Here is an 18,629-nt window from a genome sequence, read left to right as displayed (position 1 = left end):
TCTAATTTTCAGTTAATTATTTTTAGAGGTTAGTTCGATGTTCAATGCATTTGCATCTAGTTTCAAATTTCTAGTTATTTATACTTTGAAGTTAGTTCGACCAGTTACATCCGATTTCTTATTTCTTGTTAACTATCCTTTGAGGTTATTTCAATGCATTTGTATCAAGTTTCTGATTTTCCGTTAAATATTCCTCAAGATATTATATCCAAATTCTGATTTACTATTAGTTAATCTCTAATTTTAGTTTAATGCAATTGCATCAAGTTTCTGATTTTCCGTTAATTATTCTTTGAGGTTAGCTCAATGTAGTTGCATCCAATTTTCGATTTCTAGTTAATTGCTCTTTGAGGTTAGTTCAATGCATTTGCATCAAGTTTTCGATTTCTCATTAATAATTTTTTTAGGTTAGTTTAATGTAGTTGTATCAAAATTTATGATTTCCCGTTAATTAATCATTGAGATTAGTTTAAAGCAGTTGCATCCATTTTTCAATGTTTCGTTAATTAGTCTTTGAGATTAGTTTATTGTATTTGCATACAGTTTCTGACTTCCCGTTAATAACTCTTTGAGGTTAGTTCAATATATTTGCATATAGTTTTTTATTATTTATGCTTTGAGGTTAGTTCGATGCAATTACATTCGGTTTCTGATTTTTCATTATTCCTTCTCTCTTAGCAGGGAATAGCGAAAGAGCTTGTCAAGACAGCTTTAAAGGAGGCCGCCAAGCATAAGAAAATGAAGTACGATGACCTTAAGAAAGTTGAAGCAGTAAAAGAGAGTAGGAAGTTGTACGATGACATTACAGTGGTTGTAGTCTTTATAGACCATGGGAAGAAACAGACTGCCTCATGTCTGTAAGAGGATTTCCAAATGAAGTTGGAACATTTGGTTTTGTTGAAATGCAAGGGACTGATAAAGCGCCATTCCATGAGCCTGAAGAGTTGTCAAAAGCTACTACTTCTGAGGTGGGTGGAAGTTCTACTAGAGGGTCTAGAGGACAAGCAAGGAGTTTTGAAGACGAACCAGCAGAGGAACCTGGTGTGACGACATATATTAACCGGAAAGGAATTATGAGGGGATAGGGACTTACTGTACGGTCAAGTTATTACTATTGAATATTCAGTACTTTGTCATTGAGACATCCACTTAACTGATACTTATTGATGTTTTTTGGTCCATGATATGCATTCTTTTTACCTATTAGCATTCTTCAAGAGTTACATTCAAATAGAAATTCTGCTATTCAAGTTTCATATTTTACAGGAATGAATTATATGTTTTTGGTCTGGAAAACAATATGATCGGAGTTTGAAACTTTAGATTACAACATCTATACACCAAGAGTGGAAAAAAGATAGATATTAGAATAGCGCCATATAATTCTAATCACCCATAACAAACCCGTAAGCTCTCCCTCTTTTCTTTCACTCTCAAGAGGAGACAGACCTCAACATAAGAAAAAACAAAAAAACAAAAAAACAAAAAACAAATTCAGAAAGGACTTGCGGGACAACTTATTGCACGCTTGTCATAATTATTTGTAAAACTCATTATCATTATCAATAAAAATTTTACTTAAAAAAAACAAAAACAAAAAAGACAATTTTTTACATTCAATGTCAATTTTTTATAGTTTTATCCACATGATAGTAGAGTTATATAGACTTATAACATTATAGGAAGTTAATAATTTGTTGAATTGTTGTAGACTTGTGGACTAACATTCTTCAAGAGTTACATTCAAATAGAAATTCTGCTATTCAAGTTTCATACTTTACAAAAATGAATTATATGTTTTTGGTCTGGAAAACAATATGATCGGAGTTTGAAACTTTAGATTACAGCATCTATACACAAGGAGTGGAAAAAAGATAGATATTAGAATAGCGCCATATAATTCTAATCACTCATAACAAACCCGTAAGCTCTCACTCATTTCTTTCACTATCAAGAGACAGACCTCAACATAAGAAAAAACAAAAAAACAAAAAACAAAAAACAAATTCATAAAAGACTTGCGGTGCAACTTATTGTACGCTTGTCATAATTATTTGTAAAACTCGTTATCATTATCAATAAAATTTCCACTTAAAAAAAACAAAAACAAAAAAGATAATTTTTTACATTCAATGTCAATCTTTTATAGTTTTCTTCACATGATAGTAGAGTTATATAGACTTATAACATTATAGGAAGTTAACAAATTGTTGTAGACTTGTGGACTAGCATTCTTCAAGAGTTACATTCAAACAGAAATTCTGCTATTCAAGTTTCATACTTTACAAGAATGAATTATATGTTTTTGGTCTGGAAAACAATATGATAGGAGTTTGAAACTTCAGATTACAACATCTATACACCAGGAGTGGAAAAAAGATCAATATTATAATAGCGCCATATAATTCTAATCACCCGTAAAAAACAAATTCAGAAAGGACTTGCGACGCAACTTATTGCATGCTTGTCCTAATTATTTGTAAAACTCGTTATCATTATCAATAAAAATTTCACTTAAAAAAAACAAAAACAAAAACAAAAACAAAAACAAAAAAAGTAATTTTTTACATTCAATGTCAATCTTTAATAGTTTTCTCCACATGATAGTAGAGTTATATAGACACAATAGTATCAATTAATGGCTTAAGTGGTTAACTTCATTAATCCATATTAAATTTTTAGTAGTCAACACACTATAGTTTTGTGAATTGAAATAAATGTATAATTTTGTTGATCTTTATTGTTTAGACCTTCTAACAAAAAAATAAAATAAAATTGCATAATGGTTTCTTTGTTGGTGTTTATCCAACTCTTGCTTTCCACATTCATCTTCCTAAGCCCGTGTCACGAAAACACAATACAGGCTATCTCGTACGGGGACGAAATTATAGAGTTAGTCCCCGCAAGATAAAACGAAGAGCTGTTCGTCTGTTGAGAGTTGAGACGATGTTATTGTCATTCTATGAGCCTGAAGAGTTGTCAGGTGGGTGATAATCCACAAGTGTATTACGAAATACAAACTATGAACAACGCACTAGAATCTCCTTTAAAATAGTAAAATAAACTGTCACCATACTTTAAGGTCAGCCTATCATGTCCTTCAACTGCTTATGCTGCGACGGATCAACTACTTGATGGTAATCCTGTTTTTTTCTTGACGTTTCTTGTTTCATGAAATCAATAATAAGGTGATATTGTTGAAATCAAGGTTCAAAATATCGACGATATATCTGATATATTGCCGATATATATCGGTATTTTGGTACACCGATATCAATATTTCCGACATATATCCACCGAATATAGTACCCTCTTTTTTCCGATATATATTGGAATTTCCGATATAAAAGTTTATATCACCGATATAATCGATATTTACGATATATATCGTTTGACTTTTTGACCATTTTTTAATATAAATCCGATATTTCCAATATATTTCCGATATATTTCCGATATATCCGATATTTTAAATAGTTTGGACTGATCACCAAAAAAAATTGATATATCCGATATATATCGGTTTTTGGGTACACCGATATATTCATCGATATCGATATTTTGAACATGGGTTGAAATAAGGTGAAATCTTGTTATTGATTGCTATCTTTAGAACTTTTGAGCTTTGATTCTATGCAATTACACTGAGTTCTGCGATATTGGGTGTGTTTGGCTACTTAATCTGATATTCTAAACGAAAATGGGGGGTCGGTAGTGCATTTGTGCTGTTGATCTTGAAGTTTGCTACTAGACTTAATTTGGAGATGTTGTTAGCTTTAAACAATAATAATAGGATTAGGTTGATATTTACAGTTAAACTTGTGGATTGAATTGCTGGAACTGGGATTCTGGGAATGTTATTGGGAATTAGCCATTTTATCTTCTTAATGAAAATGACGAAAATGTGTAATTTTTTTTAGTTTCGGTTAAAATGTTATTAGGGAACTATTGTATTGTTATGTTATACACTTAGAATGACAAAAGGTGTTTTTGAAATTCTGTAAAATTTATATCTACACGCGAACTTCTTGCAGTTGCAGCTGTTCAAGATCTGTACAAGAATTACCCTTCACAGCTAATAGGGTGGAAATCAGATGGAGGTGATCCTTGTGAGGAGCCATGGAAAGTAATATCATGTTCTGGGTGTTCTATTATATACATGTAATTTATAAGCCCTCTCTGTGTTTTCAAGTGTACCTTTCATCTCTTTTTGCCGATAATTTGAACTCATACCTCCTCATCTCTTCCGAAACCAGTCAGCTTAGTGGACTTGACATTGGTGGATACCTTGGTGGACAACTTGGCAATCTATTAAGTTTAAAGCAGCTGTAAGTGTCTTCACCAGAATCTGTTTCAAAATTAACTTTGAGTGGATCCTAAGTTGTACAGATAATTATATTTGTCTATCTCTGGATTTTCTATATATAGGGATGTTAGCTCCAACCACATACAGGGTGGAATACCTTACTTCTTACCTCCCAATGTGACACAATTGTAAGTTTACGTTGACTTTTCAGTGATTCTGTCCCATATAAATTGAGACTTTTGATACTAAAACTAACTAATGTCTACACAAATGCAGAGATTTTTCTTGCAACAATTTCACCGTGAACATACCAGACTCCTTATCATTCATGAAACATCTGCGTCATCTGTGAGTTATTAATCCTTAATGTACCTTTAACGGTGCATTTTGAATCAGTGTCTCCAACACATGAGCTTAACGGTATGGACAATGTGAAGCGCTCCCTGAATCGCGATGAAAAGATGCTTAAGTAATTTGTCTTTGCAACAGCAATACAATTGCCTTCAGTACTCCAGTCAACTATGAGAAGAACCCCAAGTTAGAATGAGCAAATAAACAAAATCCTGTATTACATTGAAGGAATAAAATTGAGAAGATAGAACGAATAAAATTGAAAACGACATTACTTCATAACATTCATCACTAACACAAAAAATGCCGATAAACACATCTAAACAGTGCAAAACTAACCAGCATCAACATTGTCCATGACTTCCTTAAGAGGAATATCAAGATCTCCATGGTAAAGCTTGCCATTCCTTGACAGTACTACAAATTGTATTAAAGCTTGAAAGTTCCTTTTTGTCTCTCAACTATTATGTTTCTCATATCTTAATCTACTGCAATTAAAGAGAAAAAACGAAACATGGATATCAAAACGAAGGGGCTAATCTATTTAGTATAGCAGGATCCAAAGGTTTGTAATACTAATAGCTAATAGCTAATCTTGACGTTTCATAACGGAGATTACTATGAACACTCGTTCAATCATCAGAAACCTTAACCTTTTATTGAGAATTCTTATCAAGCTTATTACAATAGCAATTCGAACAACTAAAACTTTACTGAAAAGGAAAAAAAAGGAGACCCGTATAATGGAAAGGGGAAAAAAAACAATCATTAAACTAAACGAACAGCATCGTTTGGGCAACTTGATAGATCAGGATGTTATCTTTTTTTTTTCTGCGCTCTCCAGACAGATGCGGCTATTGATATGAGTCAGCCCCGTGTGCGAACAAATTAATCGTTGCGCTTGAGACTCTATTTCACTTAAGGCTGATTCTTGAGAACCATGAACCATAGTATAGTCGGAGTCGGAGCTGCAAGCACAAGAATCATGATTCAACTCATATTTCTTTTGGTGAAGCTTAGTCCATATTCGTTTCTCTACGTCTTCTAAAATCCATATGATGTAACAATGGAAATCAAGAGAACCACATACAAGGTACAAAGATCTCCCAATCACCATTAACTTTAAGCTCAACCTCAAACTCATTAAGCTAAACCCCGAAGTTGTATCAACATTGCCAAGGTTTGGAATTTCAATTTCTTCAAACTTCTCACTTGCAATGTCTACTGAGAGGATCATATGTCTTTCGAGACTTTTAAGATACGAAATCCAATACACTTTTCTGTTATATACCACAGGTTTAAATCCAGCCGGACAACGCTCTGGCAGTCTCAACTCCCTCCAAGATGCTTTTTCGTTGCATGTACCACCTAAAGTGAACACTAATAGCTCATGATAATGAACACCTCGGTAAAATGTATGACCCTTAGTAGGAACATTATCCTCATCATCATCATCATCATCATCATCATCATCATCATCATCATCATCATCATCATCATCATCATCATCATCGAATGTCTCAATGAGATATTTCCCTACTTTATCCATATAGTACTCAAACAATGATACAATGTTTCTCACTTCGTCTTCTTCATCCTCATCCTCTTCCTCCTCCTCCTCCTCATCATCAGAATAATCATCTTCATCGTAATAATCATCATCATCTTCATCACTATCATATTTTTCACACCAAACAAAAATCTTATATTGGTGTTTAGTTTCGTCAAAGACTAGTCGAAAATAATCAAAAAATCATCGTTCTCCTTTGGGGGACAAGGTATCTTGGTAGAAGAGCGAATGACCGGGTTGACAACATAGTAAGAGTGATTACCACCAAGGTCATGTTTCGTGTCACTAGCCTGAACAAGAACCAAACCATCACAACAGCTTACTGGTTTCAAGAAATTCCCATCCACCATGTCCCATAATTTCGTGTCAAATCTCTCTCCAGTAATATCGTTGTAAAAGTAGAATGTTGATGTAGTCTTGTCATACTTGATGAATCCACGCGGAAGAGACTTCCATTGATGGAAGCGGAGATTCGCAAACCATAGTTCAGAAATTGTTCTCTTCCAATGCTTAGACACACCCCTAAATTTATAAAGACTGTTGGCTGGTAGGCGGGTGAGTATCTCTCGAAAGATGATATCATCTGGTAAACTCTTTTCTTCATTAGTAGAAAAAAAATTATAGCAAGAAGTAAGTGCCCGACTTAATATTTTGTTGGTGATCAACATGTTTTGAACCAGCTAAAGACTCCAAATTCACACACCAAAACCAATAGTAAAAAAAAACTTTTCTATATGAGTTGTGATGATGTTGCGAATCACGAGGGATAAAAAACAATGGAGGAAACCCGTTTTCAAGATCGGTTTAGTACGTAGTTGTATTTGTATCCACGTATTGTATTTATAAGATGACACCACCGAATTCGATACCAACTTGGTTTCCGTCCAATATTATGATTAAGATAAGGCCGATGAAGAAGAAGCTGCGTCAAGTCAGAAGTCGATGCTGGATGGGAGGTGAATAACAAAGGGGGCAGGAAGGCTTCAAAGATACCAACACACAATCCAAAAAAGAACAATTCTAAGAGTCCTATTAGTTCTACATCTGAAACAGGTACAATGCTTGGTATGACTGATAGAGACATCTTTCTGGAGAATCGCCTTATCACTGTTTGTGCATCTTCTTTTCCTGTTGTATCTTCAAACTCAGGATCGAAGTATATTTCTAAATACCAGATAACCCGAGTACTCAACAGAGTTGCTTATGAAGATTTTATTGGAGTTTGAATACATAGCAGAAATGTGCCACAGATTTTTCTTAACAATTAATCACCCTTCTATCACTTTGTTACTTTTTTGTTAATTCTCTATCCGGGCTTGATTAAAAGCATGCTACTAAACTAACTCATTCAACTTATTTACAGATTTATTTTTGCTTGAGAACTGGCTATTACGACGAAGCAAGGTATGTTGTTCTGTCATCTTGTGTTTCACAACAATTTGCTCCTCAGGTACTGTTAGTTTATTACTTTTACCTGAATGCCCTTGAATTTGTATATTGAGTGGTACCCTCTTTTGCAGCTTTCTGAGTGGATTACATCTGGAGGTATGGTGTCGGCAGAGACTCCAGCTACTGCTTTAGAAGAGTGTGAAAAGATGTTAAGGATGGGTGATCGAGTGGGTTGATCTGGGTATGACAAGAAAAAGTTGCTACTTTATACTATAGTATCTGGTTATCGTAGACAGATTGATCGACTACTTGGGGATATAGCAACACTTTTCAATACCATAGAGGATTTCCTGTGGTTCAAATTGGCACCGGTACGAGACAGTCAAGGTGGAGGATCCTTTGTCCTGGATGAGGGTATGGTACCATATACTTTAGACGACCTGCAGGTTTACTTACGTAAGTTTGAGCTTTCATATTACACAAAAAATGGCAAGGACCCTTTGGTGTACCCATGTCTTGCTGCTGAGCATCCAATTGCTGCCAGCAATCCTGTACTTATCGAAGGAAACCAGAGATGAAGGATTTGATATTGATTCCGTCCACATTTCAATCGTCCTAGCAGACTATGGAGTACTTATGGAAGGTGCCGGGTCTGCCCCAAGTTAGGAGTGATGGATGCCTTTGCGGAAGTTGCGATTTAATTCGGCAGTATGGTGCGGCATACTTACGCTCCGCTAATCTGGCAATGGCATTGGAATGTTGTGCACAGGCCGCTGTTGCCATGGGTGGTGGTCAGTTATCATGGACCAGACAAGCCAACAGTCATTAGCAATGGCAGCGGAAATCATTGATTGTTGTTAAACAGCTCCTACTGAGTTGTTGTTTTAGAGATGGCGGTTTTTTGAAGCTCGTCAATTCAGGAGGCTGGGTTTTCTGAAACGGTATTGTGTTGGTTTAGAAGAAGGTGAATTTAGAAGTGTTTATGCAACCTTACATGCAACCTTACACTTTACCCATCATGCACATGGAGCTTGCGTTTGGAAAGCAACTTCCTGCTAGGCCCCTTTAAGCAAAAGGCATCTAGCATAACAACTATGGGAATTTTTCCACGATTTGTTTGAAAAGTTATCTTCTCACAACCTAGAGCCCTTGCTACTCCCACAACCCGCAATCACTAGCTTTCGTTCAAATAAACGATTATTGTTCAATTGTTATGGTTTTCATGTGGTTATATTGCTTTTAGTCATCTATTCTCTTCGGTTTATTATTATAAGCTGAACTTCTGTTCTTATATGCTATTCTTTTTCAGTCTGTAGAACTTCACAAGAGAACTGGTGCATTTTCAATGGCATTAATGGAAGTGCCAAGACCCCAATAACCAAAGAGGACGTGGGTAAATTTTACAGTGGGGATTGTTATATTGTCCTCTATACGTACCACTCAAGTGATAGAAAGGAAGATTACTACCTGTCGATTTGGGTAGGGAAGGATAGTATCCAGGTATGTCAAGATTTGAGTGAAATGATTGAGATTATTGATAATGAGGACAAGACCATCTCTTTATGGCAGGGTCTTCTCATATTTAGTCTTAGTATAGAGGACATACTCTTTTAATGTTGAACAAAATAATAACTCTTGTAATAAATCTAATTTAGATATAACGTCTTTAATTGGAAGCTTTGAACTATCTCTAGACATGCACATGCCTTTTGAACTTATAAATATTAGACGCTGAAGCTTCCATTTATTTTTGGCCGATTGGCAGTCAAGAATTATGGTAGCCTTATTCCGAACTATAAAAGATGGCAAAACCTGTCTTTGTTGAAGTATCATCCCACTAATAAAAGGGTGGAACATATCATGTTCCTGGTCATTGTGAAATCTCATTTTATAAACATGTGGAGTAAGAAGGTGCCCAGTGGCCTACTGGCCAAACCTTGGGAGGTTGGGCCATGGTCTTGGGTTCAATTCCCACCTTCACCGGAGAAAAGGGGATGAAATGGGATTAGGGAATAAGAGATCCAACTATCCAAAAAAAACTTATTGCAAACTTTCAATTGTTAATGTATTTTACTATTTTGTGAACAAGGGAACTTGGTGTTGGGGAAGGGGTCAGATTTACTTCAATGTCAGAGTAACTACATGGTATAAATATACACTACAGTTTGCTTTGTAGCTTAAACTAAATGTAACAACAAGAGGTTTGCTTTGTAGCTTAAACTAAATGTAACAAAAAGAGGGAAGTGGAGGCACCTGTGTTTGTAGCTTAAACCAAACACAAACAGATGCAATACAATCACATGCCAGTTGCAACTATTTGTCATTTGCAAGTCGGTACACCGAACCAAACAGAGCATATTGTTACATATTGTTATGATATTGTTACTCTCTCCCTAACATCAAATCACCATTTCCACGTCTCAAAAACGTATCGCGTGATCAAAAACGTATGTCACGTGATTACTGAACCTATAAATAACACTCCAAAAAATCTATTTTGTTTACGGGGCAAGATTAGGGGTGTTCATGGGTCGGTGAAAAAAAATCACGAAAACACAAAAGTATTCAGTGAGCATCATTATCATTATGTAAGGAATTACAAAACTAGGTCATAACAAACAACAGCACCGAGAAAATTAGCATCGTTTTTTATTTTATGAAATAAAAAACAAGAAATATCAAGATAGAAGAATCAAAGATAGCAATCAATAACAAGATTTCACCTTATTTCAACAATTCATTAAAAAAAAAAAACTTGATAGACTACTATCGTTCTTGATTTCATGAAATAAAAAACAAGAAACATCAAGATAGAAGAATCAAACAAGTAATTTTTAATTTGATTCTTCTATTTTGATGTTTCTTGTTTTTTATTTCATGAAATCAAGAACGATGTAGTCTATCGAGTTTTTTTTTTAATGAATTGTTGAAATAAGGTGAAATCTTGTTATTGATTGATATCTTTAGAACTTTTGAGCTTTGATTCTTTGTAGTTAGACTGAGTTCTATGATCTTGGGTGTGTTTGGCTACTTAATCATGAGCCAGCTGATCTTTTACTTGAATTTTATTGGAAAAATGACCATTTTATCTTCTAAATGAAAATGACGAAAATGTGATTTTTTTTTAGTTTCGGTTAAAATGTTAGCCATTCCGGAACTATTGTATTGTTATGTTATACACTTAGAATGACAAAAGCTGTTTTTGAAATTCTGTAAAATTTATTTCTACACGTGAACTTCTTGCAGTTGCAGCTGTTCAAGATCTGTACAAAACTTTGAATTACCCTTCACAGCTAATAGGGTGGAAATCAGATGGAGGTGATCCTTGTGAGGAGCCATGGAAAGGAATATCATGTTCTGGGTCTTCTATTATATACATGTAATTTATAAGCCCTCTCTGTGTTTTCGAGTGTGCCTTTCATCTCTTTTTGCCGATAATTTGAACTCATACCTCCTCATCTCTTCCGAAACCAGTCAGCTTAGTGGACTTGACATTGGTGGATACCTTGGTGGGCAACTTGGCAATCTATTAAGTTTAAAGCAGCTGTAAGTGTCTTCACCAGAATCTTTCAAAATTAACTTTGAGTGGATCCTAAGTTGTACAGATAATTATATTTGTCTATCTCTGGATTTTCTATATATAGGGATGTTAGCTCCAACCACATACAGGGTGGAATACCTTACTTCTTACCTCCCAATGCAACACAATTGTAAGTTTTCAGTGATTCTGTCCCGTATAAATTGGGACTTTTGCTACTAAACTAACTAATGCCTACACAAATGCAGAGATTTTTCTTGCAACAATTTCACCGTGAACATACCAGACTCCTTATCATTCATGAAACATCTGCGTCATCTGTGAGTTATTAATCCTTAATGTTTAGATATATCGCATATCTGTTTTAGTTTGTGAACACCCAAGTCACAATTTCTGTTGTTTGTGCACAGGAATATCAGCCACAATTCCTTGTCTGGGCCAATTGGCAATATATTCACTGGTTTGCAGAATCTAAAACAAATGTATGAATTTTTATGTCTTATTTTTTGCTCATAGACGAACTTGAATAGTTTGCGTAAAAATCATTAATAAATTGTTTGAAAGACTTACATGTTTCCTTGGTGTTTGTATTGGCTAAGTGTCAGTATAAACTTTGAGCTGTGTATTCTCATTCTTTTTTATACTCTCTTTTCATGTCTGTAATCTCTATGTTTGGGAATATATTATATATAAAAAACTTTCGAATAATATTTACAGGTAGATGTTTTACTGTCAGTTATAAATTTTGGATCACAAAGTCTTAGGAGCTGCTGATTAATGTATTTAAAGTAGTCCTACATAAGTTAATTATCAAGCTTAGGTCTGTGTCTGCCATTTCAGGTAGTCCATTAATACCAGTTTTGGGCCTTTTACAATTTATATGTCGCTTTGTTCCATCTATCTCTTCCATATTTACAAGTGAGCAGTTATTCATACTAGTTTAATTTATCGCTATCTCATTTCAGGGATCTGTCATACAACAGTTTCACTGGAGATCTCCCTAGCTCATTTCAGAATTTAATGAATCTCACTGGCTTGTGAGTCATATACTTATACCAATAACTAATTAGTTCCTTTAACGAGGCATTATTGTAGTGTTTGTATTTCTGGTTCTTACTGTGGACAGTATTGCAGGTACTTGCAGAATAACGAATTCACTGGCTCAGTTATTTTCCTAGCGAACCTCCAGCTTATTGATCTGTATGTGCTACACGGAAACACACTGCATTTTACTACCCACTGTCGGTGCTTCTATTAAATTTCTGACTCAAAATGTGTTGTATTTGTCAGTAACATCCAAAACAATAGCTTTAGTGGTGTTATTCCAACGCAATTTCAACATGTGAACTTGTTTTGTGTATCATTTTTCTGATTCTAAAGTGTTTTTCACTATTATCTTTCAATATAGTTCATTGTTCATATTCTTCTTTAGTTATTCTTTCTTTCAATGGGCTTCATCTTGTATAATACAACCACCTGTTTAGAAGTTGTTAGTTGATCCAACAACTAGACCAATGTTCTCCTCCAATATCCCTCTGCTTGGTTTGCTTGACATTGTTTCTATGATGGCCTCCACATATGGATGATGAAGGATCAATCAAATATTCAAACACCTTTTATATGTATTTGCCGATATGCATTTACGGTTGCATTACTTTATAATATTGTTTTAAATTAGCATATCAACATGCATATGATATTTTGTTGTTGTGCAATGCCAACAGAAGCCAGAGTTCAGGCCAACAATGTCCGAGATTGTGGAATCTCTTGAGCTCCCCGAACGATAGGAGTTTTGATTGTGGAATCTCTTGAGCTCTGAGCTATGGCATTGATAATTAGTCCTTTTGATTTGTCTCTTCAAACAACTAATACTGATTGTGATCCAATAATCCTACTAGCTATGCCTCTTTTGTACAACAATTTTTGTGAGAAAACAATCTGTTTCACCGTCTGTTTGTTCAATGGCAGTGTCATGTCAATATAATGTTGTTTTCAGGGAGAACACCAATTTAATTTCATACATGCTTTTGTAATTTGAGTTTCTTGATAATATTATTACCGAAAATACATTTTTCTGTTGATGATTTTGTTAGTTCTTCCAGAACCCATTTATTATAACCATTTAAACGAGGTCGGTTATTAGCAGGCATGAACTTAGAGAGTTAGGAATGATCATTATACTCACTTCCTTTGTCATAATACCAGCAAATCTGAATGCTTTAATTTAGAGCTGGTAACAACATTTATCAGAAAATGTTTCTGAAGCTAGCAACTATGATGAGAACTCCGAAGTTCTATCAACTAGAGACAACAGAGCAATTTGCTGTTACCGAAGGAAGTTCAAAGTAAGTTCACAACATTTTGTGAAGAACAATTCCAAATAAGTTAGCTTCGTTCACTGTATTAACTATGGACATGAAGAGAAAATTAATTGCAGGGCAAATACCACCAAAGTAAGCACGCTTCGAGTAGTAGGAAAATCAGGCATAATATATAGATCCTCCTATCTTCTGGTGGAGCCATATTAACGGGTATAATCCACAAGTGTATTACAAAATACAAACTATGAACAACGCACTAGAATCTCCTTTAAAATAGTAAAATAAACTGTCTTCAGATGGTTACATTTTGCCTAATCTACTGCGTAGTCTGCCAATCTGCCTCCAAATGCTCGGGGTACACAAAACACAGACGTCAATCTGACACTTCTTTAAAAAAGCATGATTGAGGATGAATCATTGTCATAAACTTACCATCACAGAGAGCATGTGATTTAGACAACCCCTCTTTGCAAATAATAAGCCAAATGAGATTCCTGACACCCTTCTCCCTAATTCTTTGCAAATCCTCTTCAGAAAGATCGTCGATGCAAACAGACACAACAACATCCCATGCTTTCTCATCTAACTGGGTTCTATCCTTGACAATCCAATCCACACTTGGTTCTCCCCCTAGACGAACAAACTTCAAGTTATGACTAGCACAGTCGTCGATAATGGCTTTACGAACTGCATCTTTTAACGCAACTTCATCGTTCAAATAATGCACGACGCTAACTCCATAGTAGACTGCACTGACTTGAAAACCCATAGGCGAAGAATATCGAGTAAACCAGCTACAAAATCTTTTCACCACCTCAACATCCACTTCCCTCTTAGCCTTCTTCTTATCTTCCTCACTCTCCAACTCACTGTTAGTAGCCTCACTAGCCTCATTGTCCAACTCACTGTTAGCAGCCGAAGTCGAGAGCGATTGGGAAGACAAGATCGATAACGGGTTGGTGAAACTGTTGCAAAATTTCAAAATAAGTTATAACTAGGAAGAATAAATAGACATATACTAAATTAATAAAAGAGATTCATGTAGTGACTTACATTCCTGTGAATGAGGGAATGAATGATTTCCACCATGACTGAACATTTGAGGAGTTGTTATTTGGAGAGGTTGATTCATCGATTGAGAAATGACGAATTGGACTGGTAATTGATCCTCTTCCTTGGAAGATGGGATAGAAGGATGTTAGGAGACGCTTTGAATTTGTGTTTCTGAGAAAAGATGAAGCCATTGGAAGAACAGGGTTTTTACTTTTTAGTCACAGTCAGGGTTTTAGAAGGAGAGATGTCAACTGGGCCGGGCTTGAGCTTTTACGGCCCATATGTCTAGGAAATAGAATGGTGAACATACTCCCAGTTAGTGATGTCCAAATGGGTACCCGACCCGGCCCGAATCCGATTTTTCGGGTTTTGGGTATCGAGTTACCCGGATCCATACTGGTTTTCAGCGGGTCGGGGTTTAGAGTCGGGTATTTTGTTGAGAAGTGTGACCAAATCCTACCTATTCCTATATTTCGGATACCCATCGAGCTCGGGTTCGGGTTTTAGGTAGGATAAAACCCGATATAAATGAATAAATAAGACAATAAAAAATTTTATTTGAAATATATATTTACATTTTATTTCTTCTTCGGCTATCCACCCATCCTTCAAACAAAATAAAACTTATCATGAACTTAGAAAGTAATTATCACTTATATTCGGACATAATTATTTTATATGATTTAAAAATATATAAACTTCGAAATAAATTATAGACATATGATCACGTGCAATAACTGAAAAAATTAAAAATCCCAACATAAATTTTTTCCATAATCCAATATATTAAATAACTCATCATTGTAAACATGAATGAGATCATAATCTAAATATTTATCTATCTCATTATTTTTTATATGAGATTAGTAGTATGCAATTGAAATCGGATTTGGGGTTCATTTCAATCCGGTTCGGTTTCGGGTTTTTTAGCCTTTTAACAAGTTTAGGGCTAAACTATCGGGTCGGGCTCGGGTTTAAAGAGTGTGACCAAACCCCATCCTATGTATTTCGGTTTGGGTTCGGGTTCGGTGTGGGTTTTTTATATAAGATTAGTAGTATGCAATTGAAACCGGATTTGGGGTTCGATTTTGGTTTTTGGTTTCAAACTTTTTAACCCTTTTAACGGGTTTAGGGCTAAATTATCAGATCGGTTCGGGTTTAGAGAGTGTGACCAAACTCTATCATATGTATTTCGGTCTGGGTTCGGATTTTGTCGGGTTCAGTGCGGGTTTTTTGTTCGGGTTTCGGGCAAGATGGACATCCCTACTCCCATGAGTATGATATCATACCAAAGGCCGAAAGAAGAAGAGAGAGAAAATTGCCGTCTATTGCACGCTAAGCCTTGAATCACAAACATTCAATCTCTCTCTCTTTCTGACTCTGTAGTTTCTGTACATAAATTTTAAAAAAAATTAATTAGAATCACCTGCCACAAACACTAATTTATTCCATCCAGTGATTCCTGCTTTGATCACATCCCATTTTGACTGTCAGAGAGATACAAAAACCAGCCCATCACCCTTCAATTCTATTTAAAGGACAAGAAAGAATGTACGGTGTTAAAGAGGAATACTTTTTGTTCATGATCATGATCATGATGATGATAAAGATTGGTTTTGAGGTTTTTGGTTAGTATTTCCAATTAATAAGGTATGTGTTGCTTTAATTTCCGTTCATTCTTTCCCAATTTGGTAAATATTGCAAATTTTCATTTCAGCTTCTTGCATTTTGATTGTGATAGTAGAAACCACTTGAAAACAACAAAATTTGGATACTTTAAGGTCGCCTATTAGACATAAAGAATGTTTTTTTGATCTCTTGTTTCTAAAACTTGCAGTTTGTACAACATGTATCAGGCCAGAAAATTTTCAACTGTGGGTTTGGTCCCACACAAGGCCCATAGTACTGAGCAACATACTAATATTGGAGCTTTGGTAGAATCCCCAAAACATGATTCAGCTCCATCTGGTGGAAATGGAAAGCAACGGTTGCGGTGGACGTCAGAGCTTCATGATCGATTTGTGGACGCTATTACACAGCTTGGTGGCCCGGATAGTGAGTATTTTATAGTAGTGCTTTTAATAGTGCACAATAATTGATGTGTATTTTCTGTCGAGCTCATCATGCAGTAGTGTTAATTTAAGTTCTTAAAGTAGAATTGTTTTTATTTCTGTTAGGCTGTTTTAAATCGTGTGTATTGGTAACTTGGATTTTGTTTTAGTTAAAAATTGGATTTTATTCCTCTAGATTTGATATCTGAAAATAATATTATACGTAAAAGTTGATTGCCAGAGAACAATGTGTTTAGAGGTTATACTGTTTTGAGTTCTTCCTTTTCAATCTGTAATTTTTTATTTTTTTCTAGAAACTAAAAAGAAAATGAGTACTTGTGTCTGATATTAGTTTGTGGTTCAGGAGCAACACCGAAGGGCGTTCTCAGGGTGATGGGTGTACCTGGACTAACTATCTATCATGTGAAAAGCCACTTGCAGGTACTACCCGCTATATTATTGGAATTTTCTGTCTTTTTAAGCTAATCTTACCTAGTGTTCTTTATTCTCTGTATAGAAATATCGCCTTGCAAAATACTTGCCGGAATCTCCAGCTGATGGTAAGGGCCTTGTTTCCCGCTGTGTATTTCAGTGCCTAATTACTAGCAGTGGGTCTAGACATGTTGAATTTTGCTGACCTTAATATGTAAAAAATGTATTCTGTAGGTTCGAAAGATGAGAAGAAAGATTCTGGAGATAGTCTCTCGAGCATGGATTCTGCCCCGTGAGTATTTTTGGTCTCATACGTATGTAGTTTTTACAATAGTTGTCACATCGTCTCCCTTTTAGTCTTATTACAGTGCGAACCTTAAGGTTTGTTTTGTAACTAAGTTTGAGACTTTGAGGCTTGGAATGACTTTGTACCCAATTTGAAATTGTTTTGTGTTACAGGGGAATACAAATCAATGAAGCTCTAAGAATGCAGATGGAGGTGCAGAAGCGCCTACATGAACAGCTTGAGGTCTGAATTGTCTTTTGCTTGTTATTATAGAATGATGAGGATGAATTGTAGGTTCACACTCTTTGGATATACGACAATATGCTACTATTAGCTGACTGACTTCATAAGCAAACATTTTGTTGCTAGTTCTGTTACACGAGTGTTTACTGGTTGGGTTTCTTTCATTGTATTTATGGGACTATTCTGATCTCAGGTGCAAAGACAGTTACAGCTGAGAATTGAAGCTCAAGGAAAATACTTGCAGAAAATAATAGAAGAGCAGCAGAAACTTGGTGGGGTACTCAAAGCATCTGAATCCGAGCAGGTTACCAAGGACAAACAACAGCAATCTCCACCACCGCCCAACACCATAGTGGATCCACAACCACCTCTCAAGAAGCAGAGAGTAGAAGACAGAATGCTTGAACCCATCGAATCTGTAGGTCCTTCCAGGACAGAAAAGAAGTCCGATTTCGTTGGCCAGTGGGAAGGAGACTTCTATAGTAATGATGTGGTGGGATTTGATTTTGGTGTGGAGAACGAATTCAAAATTGGGAAAGATGGAGAACCCAGCCAGAGAATCTCACAAGCAGTCGGACCTGCATATGGACCAGGAGGGAGTTCATCTTAGCAGACTGACGAAGACCCTCATTGGCTTGTGTTTAGGAGACCATTGGTTAAATTTAAGCCTGTATAATTTATACACTAATTTTCAACTTGCAACTGAAATTAAATACAGAGCTGTCATCTTCTTTCAACCTTTATCTCTTGCAGATGGGTTGGTTTGTAACTTTGTATTAGGGCATTGAAAAGGTTAATGATTGTTTGAAGTCTAAGATCTTAGTCCACAATTCTGGATAAGAATCGTGCAGTAGAAAAATGAAACAAGTTCCATGTGGTTTTACTCCGAGTCGAATAGGCATTACACCGAAACTTGACCAAAGTGTGTTCTTTCATGCTTCTTCTTTTTCAATTTCATCCGATAATGAAAGCAGTATTATAATCTCGAAAAAGAATAGATATCATAGCACACATTTAAAACAATCCCATATCTTGGTTTCAGTCAACACTGGAATGGTTTCACTCCGTTTCAGTCAACACTGGTATGGG

General features: G+C 35.6%; 3 protein-coding genes and 1 long non-coding RNA gene across 6 annotated transcripts; 3 read left to right on the top strand and 1 right to left on the bottom strand.

The window, feature by feature from the left end:
- The first annotated feature begins 3,625 nt into the window (after window positions 1–3,625).
- On the top strand, window positions 3,626–4,655 carry LOC147485039 (uncharacterized). 2 transcript variants are annotated; one of them, XR_015202627.1, is made up of 5 exons: window positions 3,626–3,663; window positions 4,035–4,161; window positions 4,257–4,328; window positions 4,429–4,494; window positions 4,583–4,655. It is a non-coding gene; the product is annotated as an uncharacterized LOC147485039 (long non-coding RNA). The 2 variants fall into 2 exon arrangements; XR_015202626.1 differs by lacking the exon at window positions 3,626–3,663 and having other exon boundaries at window positions 3,674–4,161.
- A 5,877-nt stretch (window positions 4,656–10,532) lies between these two features.
- On the top strand, window positions 10,533–12,526 carry LOC147485038 (protein STRUBBELIG-RECEPTOR FAMILY 2-like). The gene is made up of 9 exons (XM_086571106.1): window positions 10,533–10,633; window positions 10,863–10,995; window positions 11,091–11,162; window positions 11,261–11,326; window positions 11,403–11,474; window positions 11,565–11,636; window positions 12,120–12,191; window positions 12,289–12,354; window positions 12,445–12,526. Exons 1-9 carry the CDS (start codon window positions 10,624–10,626, stop codon window positions 12,524–12,526), a joined length of 645 nt encoding a protein of 214 aa, XP_086427232.1. The 5' UTR covers window positions 10,533–10,623.
- A 1,097-nt stretch (window positions 12,527–13,623) lies between these two features.
- LOC147485037 (uncharacterized) lies at window positions 13,624–14,745 on the bottom strand. The gene is made up of 2 exons (XM_086575086.1): window positions 14,529–14,745; window positions 13,624–14,440 (listed from the first exon to the last, which is right to left on the bottom strand). The coding sequence occupies exons 1-2, from the start codon at window positions 14,717–14,719 to the stop codon at window positions 13,849–13,851; spliced, it is 783 nt and encodes a 260-aa protein (XP_086431212.1). The 5' UTR covers window positions 14,720–14,745; the 3' UTR covers window positions 13,624–13,848.
- A 1,070-nt stretch (window positions 14,746–15,815) lies between these two features.
- LOC147485036 (myb family transcription factor RLI1-like) lies at window positions 15,816–18,277 on the top strand. Of its 2 annotated transcripts, none has more exons than XM_086575084.1 (7): window positions 15,816–16,178; window positions 16,366–16,583; window positions 16,944–17,020; window positions 17,097–17,139; window positions 17,246–17,303; window positions 17,471–17,540; window positions 17,734–18,277. In XM_086575084.1, exons 2-7 carry the CDS (start codon window positions 16,376–16,378, stop codon window positions 18,148–18,150), a joined length of 873 nt encoding a protein of 290 aa, XP_086431210.1. In that variant the 5' UTR covers window positions 15,816–16,178; window positions 16,366–16,375; the 3' UTR covers window positions 18,151–18,277. The 2 variants fall into 2 exon arrangements, with proteins under 2 accessions (XP_086431210.1, XP_086431211.1); XM_086575085.1 differs by having other exon boundaries at window positions 15,843–16,178; window positions 16,385–16,583.
- The last annotated feature ends 352 nt before the right edge of the window (window positions 18,278–18,629 follow it).

This window comes from Coptis chinensis, chromosome 7 (assembly GCF_015680905.1).
Source record: "Coptis chinensis isolate HL-2020 chromosome 7, ASM1568090v1, whole genome shotgun sequence".
Classification (NCBI taxonomy): Eukaryota; Viridiplantae; Streptophyta; class Magnoliopsida; order Ranunculales; family Ranunculaceae; genus Coptis; species Coptis chinensis.
Note: the sequence above shows the minus strand (reverse complement) of the source record. Positions and strands in the feature narration are given on the sequence as shown.